Source organism: Trichechus manatus, unplaced genomic scaffold (assembly GCF_000243295.1).
Source record: "Trichechus manatus latirostris isolate Lorelei unplaced genomic scaffold, TriManLat1.0 scaffold00004, whole genome shotgun sequence".
Classification (NCBI taxonomy): Eukaryota; Metazoa; Chordata; class Mammalia; order Sirenia; family Trichechidae; genus Trichechus; species Trichechus manatus.
This window is the reverse complement of record NW_004443940.1, coordinates 29,177,369-29,193,997: the sequence shown is the minus strand read 5'-3', so window position 1 is coordinate 29,193,997 and position 16,629 is coordinate 29,177,369. Positions and strand designations below refer to the sequence as shown.

Sequence of the window (16,629 nt, the reverse complement as noted above, 5' to 3'; positions counted from 1 at the left end):
AATTCCTGGAAAAATCTTGAGCTTTTTTTTACCACAAAGTAGTCATCCAGCAGCAAAGGACTTCACTGGATTCAGATTTTAAGAGATGTTGGAGGGCTGTCAAATGCCTTAAGGTCACAAAATGGGAAGCTGTATAAATGGAGTTGCTCCTTTTAACAGTGTCCTTCATCTGCTCGCTGATGTAGCTCAGACTCCTCAGCAGCCAGGAGCACTTCATCCTTGACTAGCCGAGCCACCAAGGGATTCAGTTCCTAGAGCGATAGCATGTTCTTTTCTCATTTTGGGACTCTCCTTGAAGTCCAGAGAGAGAGTCATTTTTTGTTCAACAGCAAATTGCTGAGAGCACTATCTGCAGCTGCCTCTGCCTTTGGCTCCAGTGGATACATCCTTCTGTCTGACAGGAAACTTTTCATCAGAGTTTGGTTTGATACAGTATCTTCCATGAAGCACAATGAAACAGAAGGCTTTATGAGTTTGTGTGTGCGCACCCGTGCACGTGTGTGTCTTTGCTTTCGTGAGTTATGTACACCTCCATACATTCACACATGCTCACGTCTTTCAAATCTATCATGAGTAATAACGAGTTTGCATTTTGAAAACCAAGTATAAAATTTCTAGTTATGGATGTTTGAAAAGTCAACTCAGCAAAATACTTTTCAGTCTCATTAGATATAGGCTAGTTCTTTAGCCCAACATCTTGTGGAGAGGAAAATATAATACTAATACTCAACCTTTTCTTGCTGATGACCCAGGAATGTAAACAGTGAGTCTGAAATTTAAAAAAAAAAAAAAAAGAATTTAATGCAGGTAGTAATGAGTCAAATCCTGTGCCCAGCCCTGACACAGAGATCAGATTAGGATGCAGCTGCCTCCAGTGGAAGCTCCCAGACCAGCATTTTACCCCATGAATTCTTAAAGCCTGCAAAGTGAACTTCACCAGTTCAGTGTACTGGACCTGTCCAAGGTCTGGCCATGGTGTCCCAAGGGGGACAGTGAGACACCCTGACACCTGAGGAGCTCAGCGTGACTTAGAGATAGAGGGCTGTCCTGTAATTCATGGGATTTCAGTGTCTAAATTGTGTTCTCATTGCTGTGGTTGTGATTTGAAGTCTGGAGTCTAAAAAGAACAATGAGAATGAATAGGAAATGGAAGGATTTCCTCCACTGCAATCTCCGTTACAGTCCTAGTAGCGTTCTGATGTCTGGCTTTGTGGACATGAGGTATGGACAGGTGGCAGGCACTGGGGCCCAGGTAGACGTGCGTGCATGCGTGCGCTCTGAGGTGGGAGGAGGGGGAGAGGGAGGACAGTGGGAGTGGCTGCTGGCATGCTGAAGAACAAACACTTGTCTTGACTAAAGGAAGCCCTTGATTGGCTCCAGGAGATTGCCTCCTTGCAGAGGTGACTTGGGATGGGTGGCAGAGGGTGCAGTTCTGCTGATTTTTCAAGATAAACCAGAAAGGAGAATGTATATGTAAGACCTCTCGGTTTCTAAATATTAACTATAGTATACAAAAAACCAAAAATCAAACCCATTGCCATCTAATCGATTCTGACTCACGGCGGCCCCCTGTGTTACAGAGTAGAACTGCTCCATAGGGTTTTCTTGGCTGTAATCTTTACAGAAGCCAATTGCCAGGTGGTGCCTCTTGGCTGGGTTTAAACCACCAACCTTTTGGTTAATAGCTGAGTGCAAACGGTTGATGCCACCCAGGGACCTAACTGTTGTATAGGCTAAACAAAAAAAGGAAAAGAAAAAAGGCCTGCAGGCAATGTTGAGACACAGCCTGCCAGTTTGCACCCCCTGGTCCAGAGTTTTTCAAGTTACATGAAATGTCACTTCCAATATCTAGACCTCATTATATTTAAGATAGCCGAGTCTATTATTTGGAATACTTACACACCCAGGATCAGTTGGAATTTGTTTTATAGTGAAGTTAATAATAAAAATCTGTACCATTCTCAGAAAGTGATCATGTTACAATAAAAAAGGCAAATAAATTAAAAACTCATGACATACTCTGACCACTGATAAAAATGGAAAGACGTGCTAAATCTCCAGACTGTCTAAAGAACAGTGTTCGTGTTGTGCTCCTTGGAAGCAGCGTCGGCAAGGGAAGCGGTGCTGGGCTGCTTCAGAAGCCTGGCTGGCTCCTCTCACCATGCTCTGACATTTCGTTAAGTCATGCAACACCATCATCTGTGAAAGCTAAACTCTATAGATAAATCAGATGGCATTCTGACATTCACTGGTATTCTAAATGAAAGGGTTACTCACTCTCACTGAAGCATCTCTATTTTGTCAATTAAAACAAGGACATATCTGGTCTCAGTATATGCTCAGGTACCACATAAGAGGCTCTTTCCTTTAAAGATATGTGTGAGGAAAATCAGTAATTTAACAATTTTTTGTCTCTTTTTTGTGCACTAGGTGAATGTTTACAGCTCAAGTTAATTTCCCATTCAAAAATTTATTCGTGTATTGTTTTGTGACATTGGTTGCCTTCCCCACAATGTGACAGCACGCTGCCCCTTTCCAAAAAGATATGGAACGCTTCATGAATTTGCGTGTCATCCTTGAGCAGGGGCCATGCCAACCTTCCCTGTAGCATTCCAGTTTTAGTATCTGTGCTGCCGAAGTAAGCACTAATTTAACGATTTTGAAGAAAATAAACACTTGATGTTGTAATAATTTTTGTGCTCTTTTTCACTGCACATTATTTCAAACGAACACATAGAAGTGTTGATATAATCAACATATTGCTGTGGTATATTGTTATGTTAATATGCTATCATTTGCTCAACCATTTTCCTACTATTGGACGTTTTGCCGTGAACATTTTTGTAAAAAAAAAAAAAATCACTTATTTTACCCTTTGAATTGCAGGAAATCCTGACTTTTGAATTTTACTTTTGAATGCCGCCTGCTTTACACACCTTATGTCGGCTCCTGGAGTTGCCTTTCAAAGGCTCGGTTCAGACTCTAACAGCTGGTTAGTCAGTATTTGGGGTTCTCTCGCCGGTGACAGAGCCTCCCAGCAGAGTTCAGTGTTAGCAGCAGCGTCTTTTTATGCCCGTTGGACAGCAGGGTTTATGCAGCTATGTAAAGATTTTATTTCACTTTGCCATGCTCATTAGAATGAGTAGGAAAGAGATGAATGAAAATGAAGATTTTAAGGATGAACAGTATAGCTCTTAGGCCCTTAATGAAGTTGAGACCAAGATGGAAATCACCCGCAGTGTTTAAAGCATACATCTTTAGTCATCATCAGGTAGAAACCCATCGACTGTGCATTCTGATGGGAAATAAAAACAAAATTAAACAGCTATGAAAAGTTGGAACTAGAAATGCAAGGACTGTGATAAAAGGCAAGGTATAAGATCATTAGCTTTCAGTGACAGCATCCCCAATTTAAAATGCACATCTGATGCATTTTCAGTGTGTGTAACTCCCTGGGCTTGGAGTATAACCTTAGTGGAGAGTAACTAGACCAAATGACAATCGAGAACTTTTTTCTTTATGGCCCTTTTTGTCCACCTCTTGCACACTAGATGAGGTGATGGGAACGCAAAAGTGAGCAAAACTTGCTCCCAGCACTGTGAACGTGCTCTTTAGTGGGGAAGATGGACCCTCAAAGAGATCTGTGACATCTGTTAATCATGTTGCTAAAAACCTTTGTAAACTGTTAACAGGGCAGGGAGCAACATAGAGGGCCCTCCTTGCCCTCTCAAAACCCCTTGTTAATATCTTAACTGAAGAGCATACCGGATTCCTCCTTACCCACTTGGGTTGCCATTATTTCCCGCCATCTTGGACACTGTGGACGAGGCCCACTGGTTGACAAGACACACAGTCTTGCCCTATCTCTTGCATTTCTTGCAGTGCCTCCTACGGGCCACACTTTGTACTGCTTTTGTGGGTTTTGCATGTGCTGTTCCCTCAGCTTGGGAGACCCTCTCCACACACTCCTACTCTGTTTCAATTCCCAGGTGAAACACCACTCACTTACTTAAGGCGTCCCCACTGCCCCCACCAGGCAGACAAGGGAAGGGCCTGTGAAATGTGCTTCCATTGTGACTTTCATTTCCCTTGCCATGACAGGCGTGCCATTTGTCATGACTTATTTGACCTTCTTTGTCCCCATAGACTGTAAACTCCTTATGGACAGAAACCATGTGTGTCTTGTTTATTCCTGTGTCCCCAGTGTCTTGCACATTGGGGCAAGGCAAGCATTGAGAAATTCTTGGGGATGAATGAAAGAAAGAATAAGTAATCATACATGTTGTTTGTCAGATATTAGGAAGGATGACTATTTTCTTTGGAGTAATTGTCCGTAATATACACGATTTCCACCTAGTGGTTTATAGACTGTTCAATGATGTCTTCAACGTGCTTGTCTTGTGAACCTCCTTGTAGTTTTGAAGATGAGCAGACTTCCCTTTAACGGTGGCTAAAACTTGGCATTTGGAGCAGTCAGGGTTTTTTTTTTTTCCTTTTAATTTTTTTTTATTGTACTTTAGATGAAGGTTTACAGAGCAAACTAGTTTCTCATTAAGCAATTAGTGTAGTTTTGTGACATTGTGTAGTTTTGTGACAATGTGTAGTTCTGTGACATTGGTAGCCAACCCCATGACACATCAACACTCTCCCCTTCTTGACCTTGGGTTCCCCCTTTCCAGCTTTCCTGTCCCCTCCTGCCTTCTCGTCCTTGCCCCAGGGCTGGTGTTGCCCCTTTAGTCTCGTTTTGTTTTCTGGGCCTGTCTGATCTCTGGCTGAAGGGTGAACCTCGGGAGTGACTTTATTACTGAGCTAAAAGGGTATCCGGGGGCCATATTCTCGGGGTTTCTCCAGTCTGTGGTTTTTTTTTTGTTTGTTTTTTTTTTTGTGAGTTAGAATTTCATTCTACATTTTTCTCCAGCTCTGTCCAGGACCCACTATTGTGATCCTTGTCAGAGTAGTTGGTGGTGGTAGCCGGGCACCATCTAGCTGTGCTGGACTCAGTCTGGTGGAGGCTGTGGTAGTTGTGGTCCATTAGTCCTTTGGACTCATCTTTCCCTTGTGTTTTTGGTTTTCTTCATTCTCCCTTGCTCCAGGTAGGGTGAGACCAGTGGAATGTCTTCGAAGGCTATTTACAAGCTTTTAAGATCCCAGATGCTACTCACCAAAGTAGAATGTAGAACATTTTCTTTATAAACTATGTTATACCAATTGAGCTAGACTTTCCCCAAGACCACGGCCCCCACAGCCTTCAGCCCAGTAATTTGGTGTCTCAGGGAGTTTGGATGAGTCTATTGAGTTACATGGCCTTGCCTTGGACAAGTTGTACTGGCTTCCCCAGTACTGCGTACTGTCTTACTCTTCACCAAAGTTCCCACTTATCTATTTTTGTCTATTTAAAGTTTTTACCTCCCACCCCTTCCCTCCCTCGTAACCATCAAAGGTTGTTTCTTTTTGTGTGTAAACCTTTTTATGAGTTTTTATAGTAGTGGTCTCACACAATATTTGTCCTTTTGTGATTGACTTACTTCACTCAGCATAATGTCCTCCAGTTTCAACCATGTTATGAGATGCTTTGCAGATTCATCATTGTTCTTTATCATTGCATAGTATTCCATTGTGTGTATGTACCATAGTTTGTTTATCCATTCATCTGTTGATGGGCATCTAGATTGTTTTCACAAAGTGTTTTCACTCTTTGAAGCCAAGGCAGCCCTGCCCCAGTGGTCCCTCTGACAGTTCTTCTGATCTCTGAACTGCTTCTGGGATTGTGCCTTCCTTTTCTTGGAGGACAACAAATGTCTGCAACCAAGTAGCCTCATTGACCCATTTCCTGTCTGTAGAATTCCAAGAGTCAGACAGCTTTTCTTTATTTTGTCCTGTCTCTGTCCTTTTCAGTCTAAGCTGACAGGATTTCTGCTGAGGTGGTTGATTAGATTCATAAATAACAGACCTAATTTCTTGGGCAAAAGATTGTATAGTCACATTCTTGGTGAAATTTCCGGGACATGTTTCCTTAGTTTGTACAATAAAATTTTCTAAATCTATAAATTCTAGTTTTATTTTGAATAATCTATCTCTTCCCTTCCACATTTTACTGTAAGGCCTCCTATAGTGTGGCTCTACCCTGTTTGATTGACCCACCCCCTCTTCTTTACCTTAAAAGAAACAGTAGCTGTAGAGTCAATTCCAAGTCATAGTGACCCTATGTATTACAGAGTAGAACTGCTCCATAGGGTTTTCTTTATGGAAACAGATCACCAGGCCTTTTTTCCATGGCACTGCTGCGGGGGTTTGAACCATCAACCTTCAGGCTATACGTAAGTGCAAACCACTTGTGCCACCTAGGGACCTTCTTTACCTCAGGCACCTTGTGTTCAGATCAGTCCGGACACCCCTTCCTCACTGCACCCCTTTCCTTGTGTCTTGACTTGGGCTTTGTTCCCCTCCGAATTGAGGTAGCCACATCCAACTATCTCAAAACCCTTCATGCTTGGCGGTACATACAGTGACCATGAACTTTTTCAGCCTCTGGGGTTTATTGGGAAGCTGCTATAATACTGATAGTGTGTGCTGCCATGAGGCAGGGGCCTTTATGACTGTTTGAAACCAAAGAAACAGGCATCCGCCACAAATTACTGTTTTTACAGGGTATTGTGTGAGGTCTCTGGATTTTTGGTACGAAAAATAGAAATTCTGAAAATTGTTATGTGTTACACGTATGTACCAATAGACGCCTGTGGGGACTCTGGAGTATAATTAGTGGTACTTCACCTGTACTACTAAACAGGTAGGGTATGCTTCTGGGAGGGGGTGAGAAAAAAAATCCATATTACCTACCAAAAATTCAGACACACTCAATGATTCAGCATGCTTCCATTAATGAAAACACATGGTATCAACAAAAAATTCAAAGCAGAAAATAATTGAGTCACCAAAGGGTTAATGCTATCTCCTCCACTGAAGTCTTTCTGAATGTCCACATCTGAATTAATTTCCATACTTCTCTAGTACTTACAACATCTTCTCTTTCGTAGCATTGATCACTTTTAATCTTGCATTGTAATTACTTATGGTCTTATCTTCTTTACCAGATACAAGCTCATGAAAGACAGGAGTCATCCATGACTCAACTTCATGTCCCTGAGAGCCTTGTACCTAGAAGACACTCAAGTATCTGATTAAGGGTTTAACTTTCTGTGTTTGTACCTTTTCAGTGTTATTCGTGGAGGGACTAAACTCATCATGTTTTTCTTTGTCTTTGTAAATGGTAAACTGGAAAATTCAATTACCATGTAAGTTCTCTGCTTTAGAATGATCATATAATTTTTTAAGGTTTCATTTGTATTTCCATTTTTTTCCAGTTATTTTTATTATTATAAATCCTTAGCAAATTTCAAAAGTGGAACATTTAAAAAATGTCTATATTGATAGTTTCATTATTTTTAGTGAGGTGATTATTACATGTACTTTTTGGTTCGGCATGTGGCTAAATTTTATGAGAAACTTATAATTTAGCCTGTTTATTTATTTAACCCTATTTTTTTTTTCTGTATTATTTATTTGTGTGCTTAGTTTTATTATTTATTTATTTACACTATGTATATACTCAATTGGAAACCCTTGTGGCGTAGTGGTTAAGAGCTATGGCTGCTAACCAAGAGGTTGGCAGTTAGAATCCACCAATTGTTCCTTGGAAACCCTATGGGGCAGTTCTACTCTGTCCTATGGAGTTGCAATGAGTTGGAATCGACTCAATGGCAACGGGTTTGGTTTTTGGTTATATACTCAATTACATTCTACTTATTTTTATAGTTAAATTTTGTTACTAAGTCTTTGTCCACTTGTGTTAGCAGGTAGTGGTAGGGGTTTGTTGAACTATCTGATTAAAATGATGTCTTTATTTATTATTTTCTCCGTGTTTCTGACTATCCTTGCTCATTAAAATTATATTGTAAAGTATATATATTTGATTACTATGTAAATTGAGATATAGAAAATCAGCATTGTTTGGCCTAAATAAATGTATGTATTTGTCCTAATACTTAAAAACAATTTTAATGTATCCATAAATGCTTGTCTTTTTTTTTCCCATCCAAATAGACATGACTTATTCTACACCATTCTTTAATTTAAATCTAGTGTTCCCCATATCACGTGTTTTGAGGGTGACCAGCACTGGAGCCTAGCGCTGGCTCGGGGCCCAGCAGTCGCCCGGTACCGACTTGGTGTGCACATCAACTTTTATTGTACTTACCACAGGCTTGCCAATAAATATCATGATTTTTTCCTTGAAGCACTTTTAAGATAAAAACTCCCACTGCGGTCAAGTGGATTCCAACTCAGAGCGATCCTAGAGGACAGAGTAGGACTGCCCCATAGGGTTTCCAAGGCTGTAATCTCTACAGAAGCTAACTGTCACATCTTTCTCCTGCAGAGCCTCTGGTGAGTTCGAACTGATGACCTTTCGGTTAGCAGCTGAGCTCTTTAACCATTGCACCGGTGGGCTCCTTTACAGCTAAGATAGAGAGTACTGTATTTATTTAAAGAGTTTGCGTGCTTCACCTGGAGTTAGAGTTCTGTCTCCTGAGGGCGCTGTTTCTAATTGCCCCTGCTAGGCTCTCCTTTCCCTTCTGCTGTGCCACCTGCTGGAGCCTGGTGGCGCAGTGGTTAAGAACCTGGCTGCTAACCAAAAGAAGGGTTGCAGTTGGAATCCACCAGCTGCTCCTTGGAAACCCTAGTGGGGCAGTGCTACTCTGTCCTATAGGGTCCTTATGAGTTGCAATGGACTCTATGGCAATGGGGTTTTTGTGGGGGTGCTGCTTGTTAATTAGAGCTGTATTTTTTTGAAACTTCTTTTGTATTTTTGTTGTTGTTGTTGAGACTGGTTTTCTCTGATTTTTACATTGTTGCTCTTTTGTGGATCCTGTTATCTGGAAGCTTCCTGTATTTGCTCTCTCCCCCGAACTTGACAAATAGGTTATTTTACATATAATGGGAAACTTTAGTGGATTTAATTATAAACAGATCTTTAGTTTTTAAGGTCAATTAATTTCAACAGTTGTATGCAGCAAGAAATTAGAATAGTTTACTCTGAAAGGGAATATTTTAACTACATATTTTGTAAAAGAAACCCCTAATCCTGGTCTCTTTCCCAGTAAGCGAGTTTCTGTTGCAGTTAAAATAAAATTATAGATTTTTAAAGCATCCATCCTCACAGACCTTTATGTACTAGTAATAAAAACTGAATGACTCAGAACAGTATAAATAGAAGTTAGCAGGAGATACAGAATACTGACTGATCGAGAGGCAGGTGAACCACATGGCCTGTGGCTCAGCAATGGCCCACCGCCTGTTTGTATGGCATGTAAGCTAAGAATGGTTTTTACATTTTTGGGTGATGGTTGAACAACATGATGGGCATAATTAATGTCCCTGAACTGTACATGTGAAGACTGCTGTAATGTCAAATGTTTTGTCACATATATTTTATCATAATAAAAACAATCAAAGAAGAAACATATTTTGTGACAGAAAAATTATGTGAACTTCAGATTTCAATGTCCATAAATAAAGTTTCATTGTAACACAGCCATGTTGATTTGTTTCGATATTATCTGTGGCTGCTCTGGCACTAAAACAGCAGAGTCAGAGTTACCTATGACCCACAAGCTGAAAACGTTTACTGTCAAGTTAGCCAATCCCTGGACTAAACAGCTTGTCCCCGCAGAAGCTCATGCGGAACCTTGTAAAAGTCGTTAGCAAGTTCATTTGATTTTTCCCAGTAACTGACATATTTCTCTATACTATTAGGTGAAGTGGTGACTCAGGGAAAACAATTTCAGTCTATTCAAATTCATCTCCCTTTCCAGAAATGCTTAGGAAAAATAAGAGCCACAAATGCATACACATTTGTAAATGTGGGTTTGTTTTATTCTGTGAACACTGAAATTCAGGAAGTCTTTTCTTTACTTTTTTGTACCTGAGGCTGAGTAGCAGTAAAAGTAAAGAAAAAGGCAAGAAGATGAAGTGGGAGCCACTGAAAACAAGTCTCACCTGTTTTATAGTTTGCCTCTAAGAAAAAAAACCAAGAAACAAACAACCCGTTGCTGTCGAGTTGATTCCCACTCATAGCGACCCTATAGGACGGAGTAGAGCGGTCCCATAGCTTTTCCAAGGATTGCCTAGTTTGCCTGTAGCACGTTCCTCTTCCTTACTTCTGCATATTTCTTTAGAACTATTTGTTTTTCATGTGAAAGAGGGGAAGAAAACTAAAATTGGGGGGCATTTGTGATGTCGTGGGCACAGTGGTAAGTGCTGTGGAGTCGGCAATGCCGTTATCATTACAATACTTTATGTGGTGGGTACATTTGTCCCTATTTTACAGATGAGCAGACTGGGGCCGGACCAGATAAGTAGCTTATCTACAGTGTCTTAGCTTCTTGTGCTGCTATAACAGAAATACCACCTACGGGTGGCTTTAACGAACAGAAGTTTATCTTCTCGCGTTGAGGAGGCTAAAGTCCAAATTCAGGCCACCGGCTCTCGGAGAAGGCCCTCTCTGTCCGCTCTGGGAAAATCCTCGTCTCTTTCCGCTTCTCTTTCTTTGTTCCTTGGTGATCTCTAAGTGGCATCAATATTTCTCCATTTGTGTTTCCTTGCATCCGTGCCTGATCTGCTCTTTTTATATCTCGAAAGTGATTGACTTAAAAACACACCCTACACCGATAATGGCCTCATTAACATAACAAAGAAACCCCTATTCCAAATGTGGTTCTATTCACAAGTACAGGGGTTAGGACTGACAACCCATGTTTTTTGGGGACACAATTCAATCCATAACACACAGTCACAGGCAGAAAGTGTGGGAGCTGGGATTTGAAGCCAGGGAGGCAGTCATTATATGGTAGCCCTAAGGCTTGTTGACTCGAAGCCTTTGGGCTGGGCCTTCATTCCAGAAAGGAGGCTATTGCACTCAAACCCTATGGATTCGGGGAGAGCTGTGGTGTAGGTTAAGAGCCATGGCTGCTAATCAACAGGTCGGCAGTTCGAATCCATCAGCGATTCCTAACCCTGTGAGGCAGTTCTACTCTGTCCTACAGGGTCGTTATGAGTCGGAATCGACTTGACAGCAAAGAGTATGTACAGTACGGTCACATCCTTATCACACCGTGAAAGCTGACATGGCGAAGCTATAGGAGTCAGTGTGACGTGAGATTACAAAGATGTGGTTTTCAATGGACTTTTTGGCTTCTCTTGACACTGAGGCCAAAGGGCCCGAGGGCATAGGTAAAGAGAAATAGTTGAGAGATAACGCCCCACCAATTGTTGGAGCCTGCTATAATCCGAGAAGATGGACTATAAGAAGAATGTGGCATCAGGATTGAAGGAAGACTCCTTAACAGCCTGCCACATGGGGCCCTGGTGGCGCAATGGTTAAGCATTTGGCTGCTAAGCAAAAGTTCGGCGGTTCACATCCACCAGCCGCTCCTTGGAAACACTATGGGGGCCGTTCTATTCTGTCCTATAGGGTTCCTATGAGTCGGAATTGACTCTTTAGGATTTTTATGAGGATCAAATGAGATGTTACATCTAAAAATGCTTTGGAAATCACCAAATTGTTTCAAATATAAATATCAAAACAACAACAACAACAAAAAAACATTGCTGTTGAGTCGATTCCAACTCATAGTCTCCCTATAAGACAAGGTAGAACTGCCTCATAGATTTCCAAGGCCATAAATCTTTATGGAAGCAGACTGCCACATATCTCTCCCATAGAGTGGGTAGTGGATTTGAACCACTGCCCTTTCGGTTAGCAGCCAAGCACTTTAACCACTGTGCCACCCAAAACCCCAAAACCAAACCCATTGCCGTTGAGTTGATTCCGACTCACAGTGACCTTATAGGGCAGAGCACTGTACTATATACATATTTTGTATCTGTAGCATTCTATTTCTGATTTACATTTAGATTTTTGCTTGAATATGCTTTGTGAATGGTTTTAAGGGAATCATTTGACTTTTAAATCATAATCTGTAAAGCCAGTCAGTTGCCAATTTTGCTAACCTGGGAGATTTTGAAATAGGACCCATTAGTTATTCAAAGAGAACCAAATAACCCTCTCCATAATTCCTGCATAACCCAAATTTTGTGTGTATGTTTTCCTTAACAGGCTTCCATCTCTACCACAAGTTGCCCACGATAGTGCCTGAAAGCTGTCTTCTTATCCTGGTTGGACTTCTCCTAGGTGGGATTATTTTTGGAGTAGATGAAAAGTCGCCACCTGCAATGAAGACCGATGTATTTTTCTTGTATCTCCTTCCACCCATTGTACTCGATGCGGGCTATTTCATGCCAACTCGTCCTTTCTTTGAGAATATCGGCACCATTTTCTGGTATGCTGTGGTAGGGACGCTTTGGAATTCCATTGGCATTGGAGTGTCTTTGTTTGGTATCTGCCAGATTGAAGCATTTGGCCTGAGTGACATCACTCTGCTCCAGAATCTGCTCTTTGGCAGCTTGATCTCAGCTGTAGACCCCGTGGCTGTGCTCGCTGTCTTCGAGAACATTCACGTCAATGAGCAGCTGTACATCCTGGTCTTTGGCGAGTCACTGCTGAATGATGCAGTAACAGTGGTGAGTAGCACGTTCCTGTTGCATTACTCCAACACGTGGTGCTCACCCACCAGCTTTTTGAGACAGACAGCTGGGGAAAAAAAAGTGTGAACATGCTGGGTGAGACCTTACAAGCAGGGCCAGCTTCATGAGTGTGTGCCCGTGCAGCCACACAGTGCCCTGCACTCAGAGGGCCCACACTTGATTTAATGTTCTGCTGTCGCTGTCTTGAGCGTCTTAATGCTTTTTGAACAGGGAGCCCCTCATTTCATTTTCTCCTGGGCCCTGCAAACTGTATAGCAAATCCTGCTTACAAGTCCCTGCGTTTATGCCAGACGAAGGTGTCCCTGGGCGGTACAAACAGTTAATGTGTTTGACCGCTAACCCAGACATTGGCAGTTCAAGTCCACCCAGAGGTGCTCAGAAAAAAGGCCTGGCAGTCTACTTCCGAATAATCAGCCATTGAAAACCCTATGGAGCACAGTTCTGCTCTGACACACATAGGGTTACCATGAGTTGGAATCCACTTGAAGGTAGCTGGTTAAACTTGAAGTCAGCTGGTTAACTGGTTATGCCAGAAGAGCATGCAAGTGATTGTGATGAAGATTTATCTTTGAAGATTTACCAGGTTGGCACTTTTCAAGGTGATGGTCTTTGATCATAATTTAAAGGATTTCAAGTGTCAGGATTCTCTGTGAGAAGCGAAGCTATCAGTGTAATGTAATCTACAGTGTGCAGAATATATGTGAGACCATAACACATACTAAGCGCTATTCTTTATCTGGGATTTTGGTTTATTTATCGTGCTAGTGATCTGAGGCAGCTTTGCCATCACAGAGTCACTTCCTGTTACCACTCCACCAACATGTTTCTGGTACTCCTCCTTTTCCCACAAGCTGGTATTTATTCAGAGAACACAAATTATTTGTAACTCTCTCTTAATTGACAATTATACTCAGAGGCTGTTAGGATCTTAATGTTGGCAAAATTTACTTCCACCTTGCCTTCTGAACTCAGGCGAGGTGTGCCCAAGAGGGATAAGGAAGACTTTCCCTTCACACACAGGCCTGCAAATCGATCTAGCTCTGCTAATGAAAGACCTCGAGTCAGCCTTGATTGGTAAGCAAATTGGTTAGCACCAGTGGTGCTGGTTTATGTTATCCATGATTCTGTAGTAGTAATAGTGATAGTAATGATAACAGTCTTAGTCATCTAGTGCTGCTATAACAGAAATACCACAAGTGGATGGCTTTAACAAAGAGAAATCTATTTTCTCACAGCCTACTAGGCTAGAAGTCCAAATTCAGAGCATCAGCTCCAGGGGAAGGCTTTCTCTCTGTCGGCTCTGGAGGAAGGTCTTTGCCATCAATCTTCCCCTAGACTAGGAGCTTCTCCACGCAGGAGCCCCGGGTCCAAAGGATGCACTCTGCTCACAGCACTGTTTTCTTGGTGGTATGAGGTCTCCAACTTTCTGCTTGCTTCCCTTTCCTTTTATCTCTTGTAAGATGAAAGGTGGTGCAGGCCACACCCCAGGGAAGCTCCCTTTCTTGGATCGGGGATGTAACCTTAGTAAGGGTGTTGCAATCCCACCCTAATCCTCTTTACCAGAAAATTACAATCACAAAATGGAGGACAACCACACAATCCTGGGAATCATGGCCCAGCCAAACTGATACACACATTGTTAGGGGGACGTAGTTCAGTCTGTGACAATAACCACTAACTTTTTTGAATGCTTCGCATGGGCTCCAGTCTTTGTGACAACCTATGTGGTGGTAGATAAAATAGGTATTCTTCCCATTTTGCAGATAAGAAAAGTGAGGTGGAGAAGGTTAAGTAAAGTGCAGTGAAGTAACTGAAGTGATTCATACTGCACTCTCCATTAGTTGCTATCATCAAAATGCTATTCCTGACTCATTTCACGGCTAGCGCAGAAACCAATGTTTTTCTGTTAGCCTATATGCTACTACAAAATTAGACCCCTAACTGAATTAAGTATCATCTTTAATGATACTCATTAATCCCGTGTGGACATTCTTATGTAGAAAACAATTTACTGACAAAGAAATCCAATTTTTTTTTAGAATGTGAGACTTAAAGGCAGCTAAGTTACCTCCCTCAAGTAATAAAATCCCCTTCATTTATTCCATCACTCATTAACAGTGATTATTCATCAACTTACGAGTGCTGATATTTAACTGAGAAACTTCCAAAATAATGAAGACGTTTTGTGCCTCATTTCAATTTCTGAAGCATCAAGTTTTCCATTGTGACTTATGTTTGGGTATGTAAATTTTACCCGTGATGGGGGAGATTGAGGACATTTTAATGTGGGATTCTTAGAACGCATCTAAGGAAACTTTACCAGGAAATAATAACACCTTACTACATTACCTGCAGTCAAGTCAGGCCCTTTTCAGAATATATGCCATGCCTTTACACTGCCTTCCTTCCTGTTATAAAATCTTTCATTCAGACATCTCAGCCCTCCATTCTTTGAGTTTGTCAAGAATCGAATTTCAGAAAAGGATCTTGTTAAACCACTGTTTAGAGTGTGCAAAGGCCCGGGCCTTCCAGAATCTTATTCTGTGTTTCCTGTCAAGAGGCGCGAAGCCATCCAACGTGGTTTTGGAGACAGAGAGGGAGGGCTAAGCCAGGGAGGGCAGTGGGCCAGAGCGAAGGTCTGCCATTCTAATATGGGAAGCAGGGCAAGAGCAGAAAAAGGACATGGCTCGTCTTTAGATGTGGGAGCCCTTGTCACAAGGCCAGAACCTGTAGGTCACGACCACTGTAATGACTTCACATAAAAGAGGTTATATATCCTGGTAGGTTAATACACCCTCAGCGGACAGCCCATGGGCCTTCACAGCCAGAAGCACAAGATATCAGGGCACACCCAAGGGTTTTCCTAGCCAATGCGAAAAATAAACCTACCTGATGTTTGTCTCTCTGAATTATCTGAACAGTGGGCCAAGTTGACCAGGTATTTGGAATAATTAGAACAGTAGTATGAAAAATTGCTAACTTCGCTTCTTAGTCAGGTCCCCCCGATAGGTAGAGGTAAGATGTTTTATGGAAGATAAGTTATTGCCCATACCAAAAACCAGACCCCTTGCCATCTAGTTGATTCTGACTCATAGCGACCCTACAGGACAGAGTAGAACTGCCCCATAGAGTTCCCAAGGAGCAGCTGGTGGACTGGAACTGCTGACCTTAACTACTGTGCCACCAGGGCTCCTATTGATAACAGTATTGAGGGGAGACATTTTGGGATGCGCTTATGGCTTTATTGGTGGACTGCAAATGAGACTTGGAGCAGAGTATGGCCACTGTCAGAAAGGAAAAGGAGTGTGAACGTGGCACATCTGATGGGTGGCAGGCCGGCCTGATGTGGAAGGGTCCTTTCTCCTGCAGACTCACAGCAACGCTGGGTAACATATAACCGGATAACTCAAGAGTCTCCTTGAACTTCCCTGAAGTCCTGCTGCATTGAATTGGAAAGGCTAGACTACCTAAAGAGATGAGAAACCTTTTTAAAAAAATTGTTATAAAGCTTTAGGTAAAAATATTTTAATTAACCGAGTAAAACCAATCATTTAAGTAATTAATAATCTAATAATTATAACTAATTGAAATGTAACAATTAATTAAAATATTAACAACATTTAATATATGAATTTTTGTTCTGTATTTACCAGCATCAAATCATTCCAAATGCTGAGTTTTCTGTTTGTGATAGTTTAAGGAAATAGGAACAGGGATATTTTTAAATAGTATTTTTGTGCTTTCCTTTATAGTAAATATTTTATGAAAACTTTTCAAAGTTTCCCTTCCTTGGCAAAGCTTATTCAGGCACTCAGTTATCTGAGAAGTCCTGCTGTTTCCATAGAGTTCGTAATCGAATGACTAATGTTCACGTTGTGTTAATGTTAATTGTATGAATGCGAAAATTGAGTATTCGAGTAAGTTTTCCATGTACACTTACAAGAGGTCCCTCAATCTACCATAGCTTGG

General features: G+C 41.6%; 1 protein-coding gene and 1 non-coding gene across 2 annotated transcripts in view; one reads left to right on the top strand and one right to left on the bottom strand.

Annotated features, from left to right (window-relative positions):
• Positions 1 to 2,539: 2,539 nt before the first annotated feature.
• Positions 2,540 to 2,646, bottom strand: LOC111821150 (U6 spliceosomal RNA). Its single transcript, XR_002824610.1, has one exon. It is a non-coding gene; the product is annotated as a U6 spliceosomal RNA (small nuclear RNA).
• Positions 2,647 to 12,177: 9,531 nt separating this feature from the next.
• Positions 12,178 to 16,629, top strand: part of SLC9A2 (solute carrier family 9 member A2) — a 68,099-nt gene continuing 63,647 nt past the window's right edge. Inside the window, exon 1 of the mRNA XM_023733834.1 lies at positions 12,178 to 12,636. Coding sequence (XP_023589602.1) covers positions 12,289 to 12,636 — 348 coding nt within the window. The 5' untranslated portion in view covers positions 12,178 to 12,288. The remainder of the gene's footprint in view (positions 12,637 to 16,629) is intronic.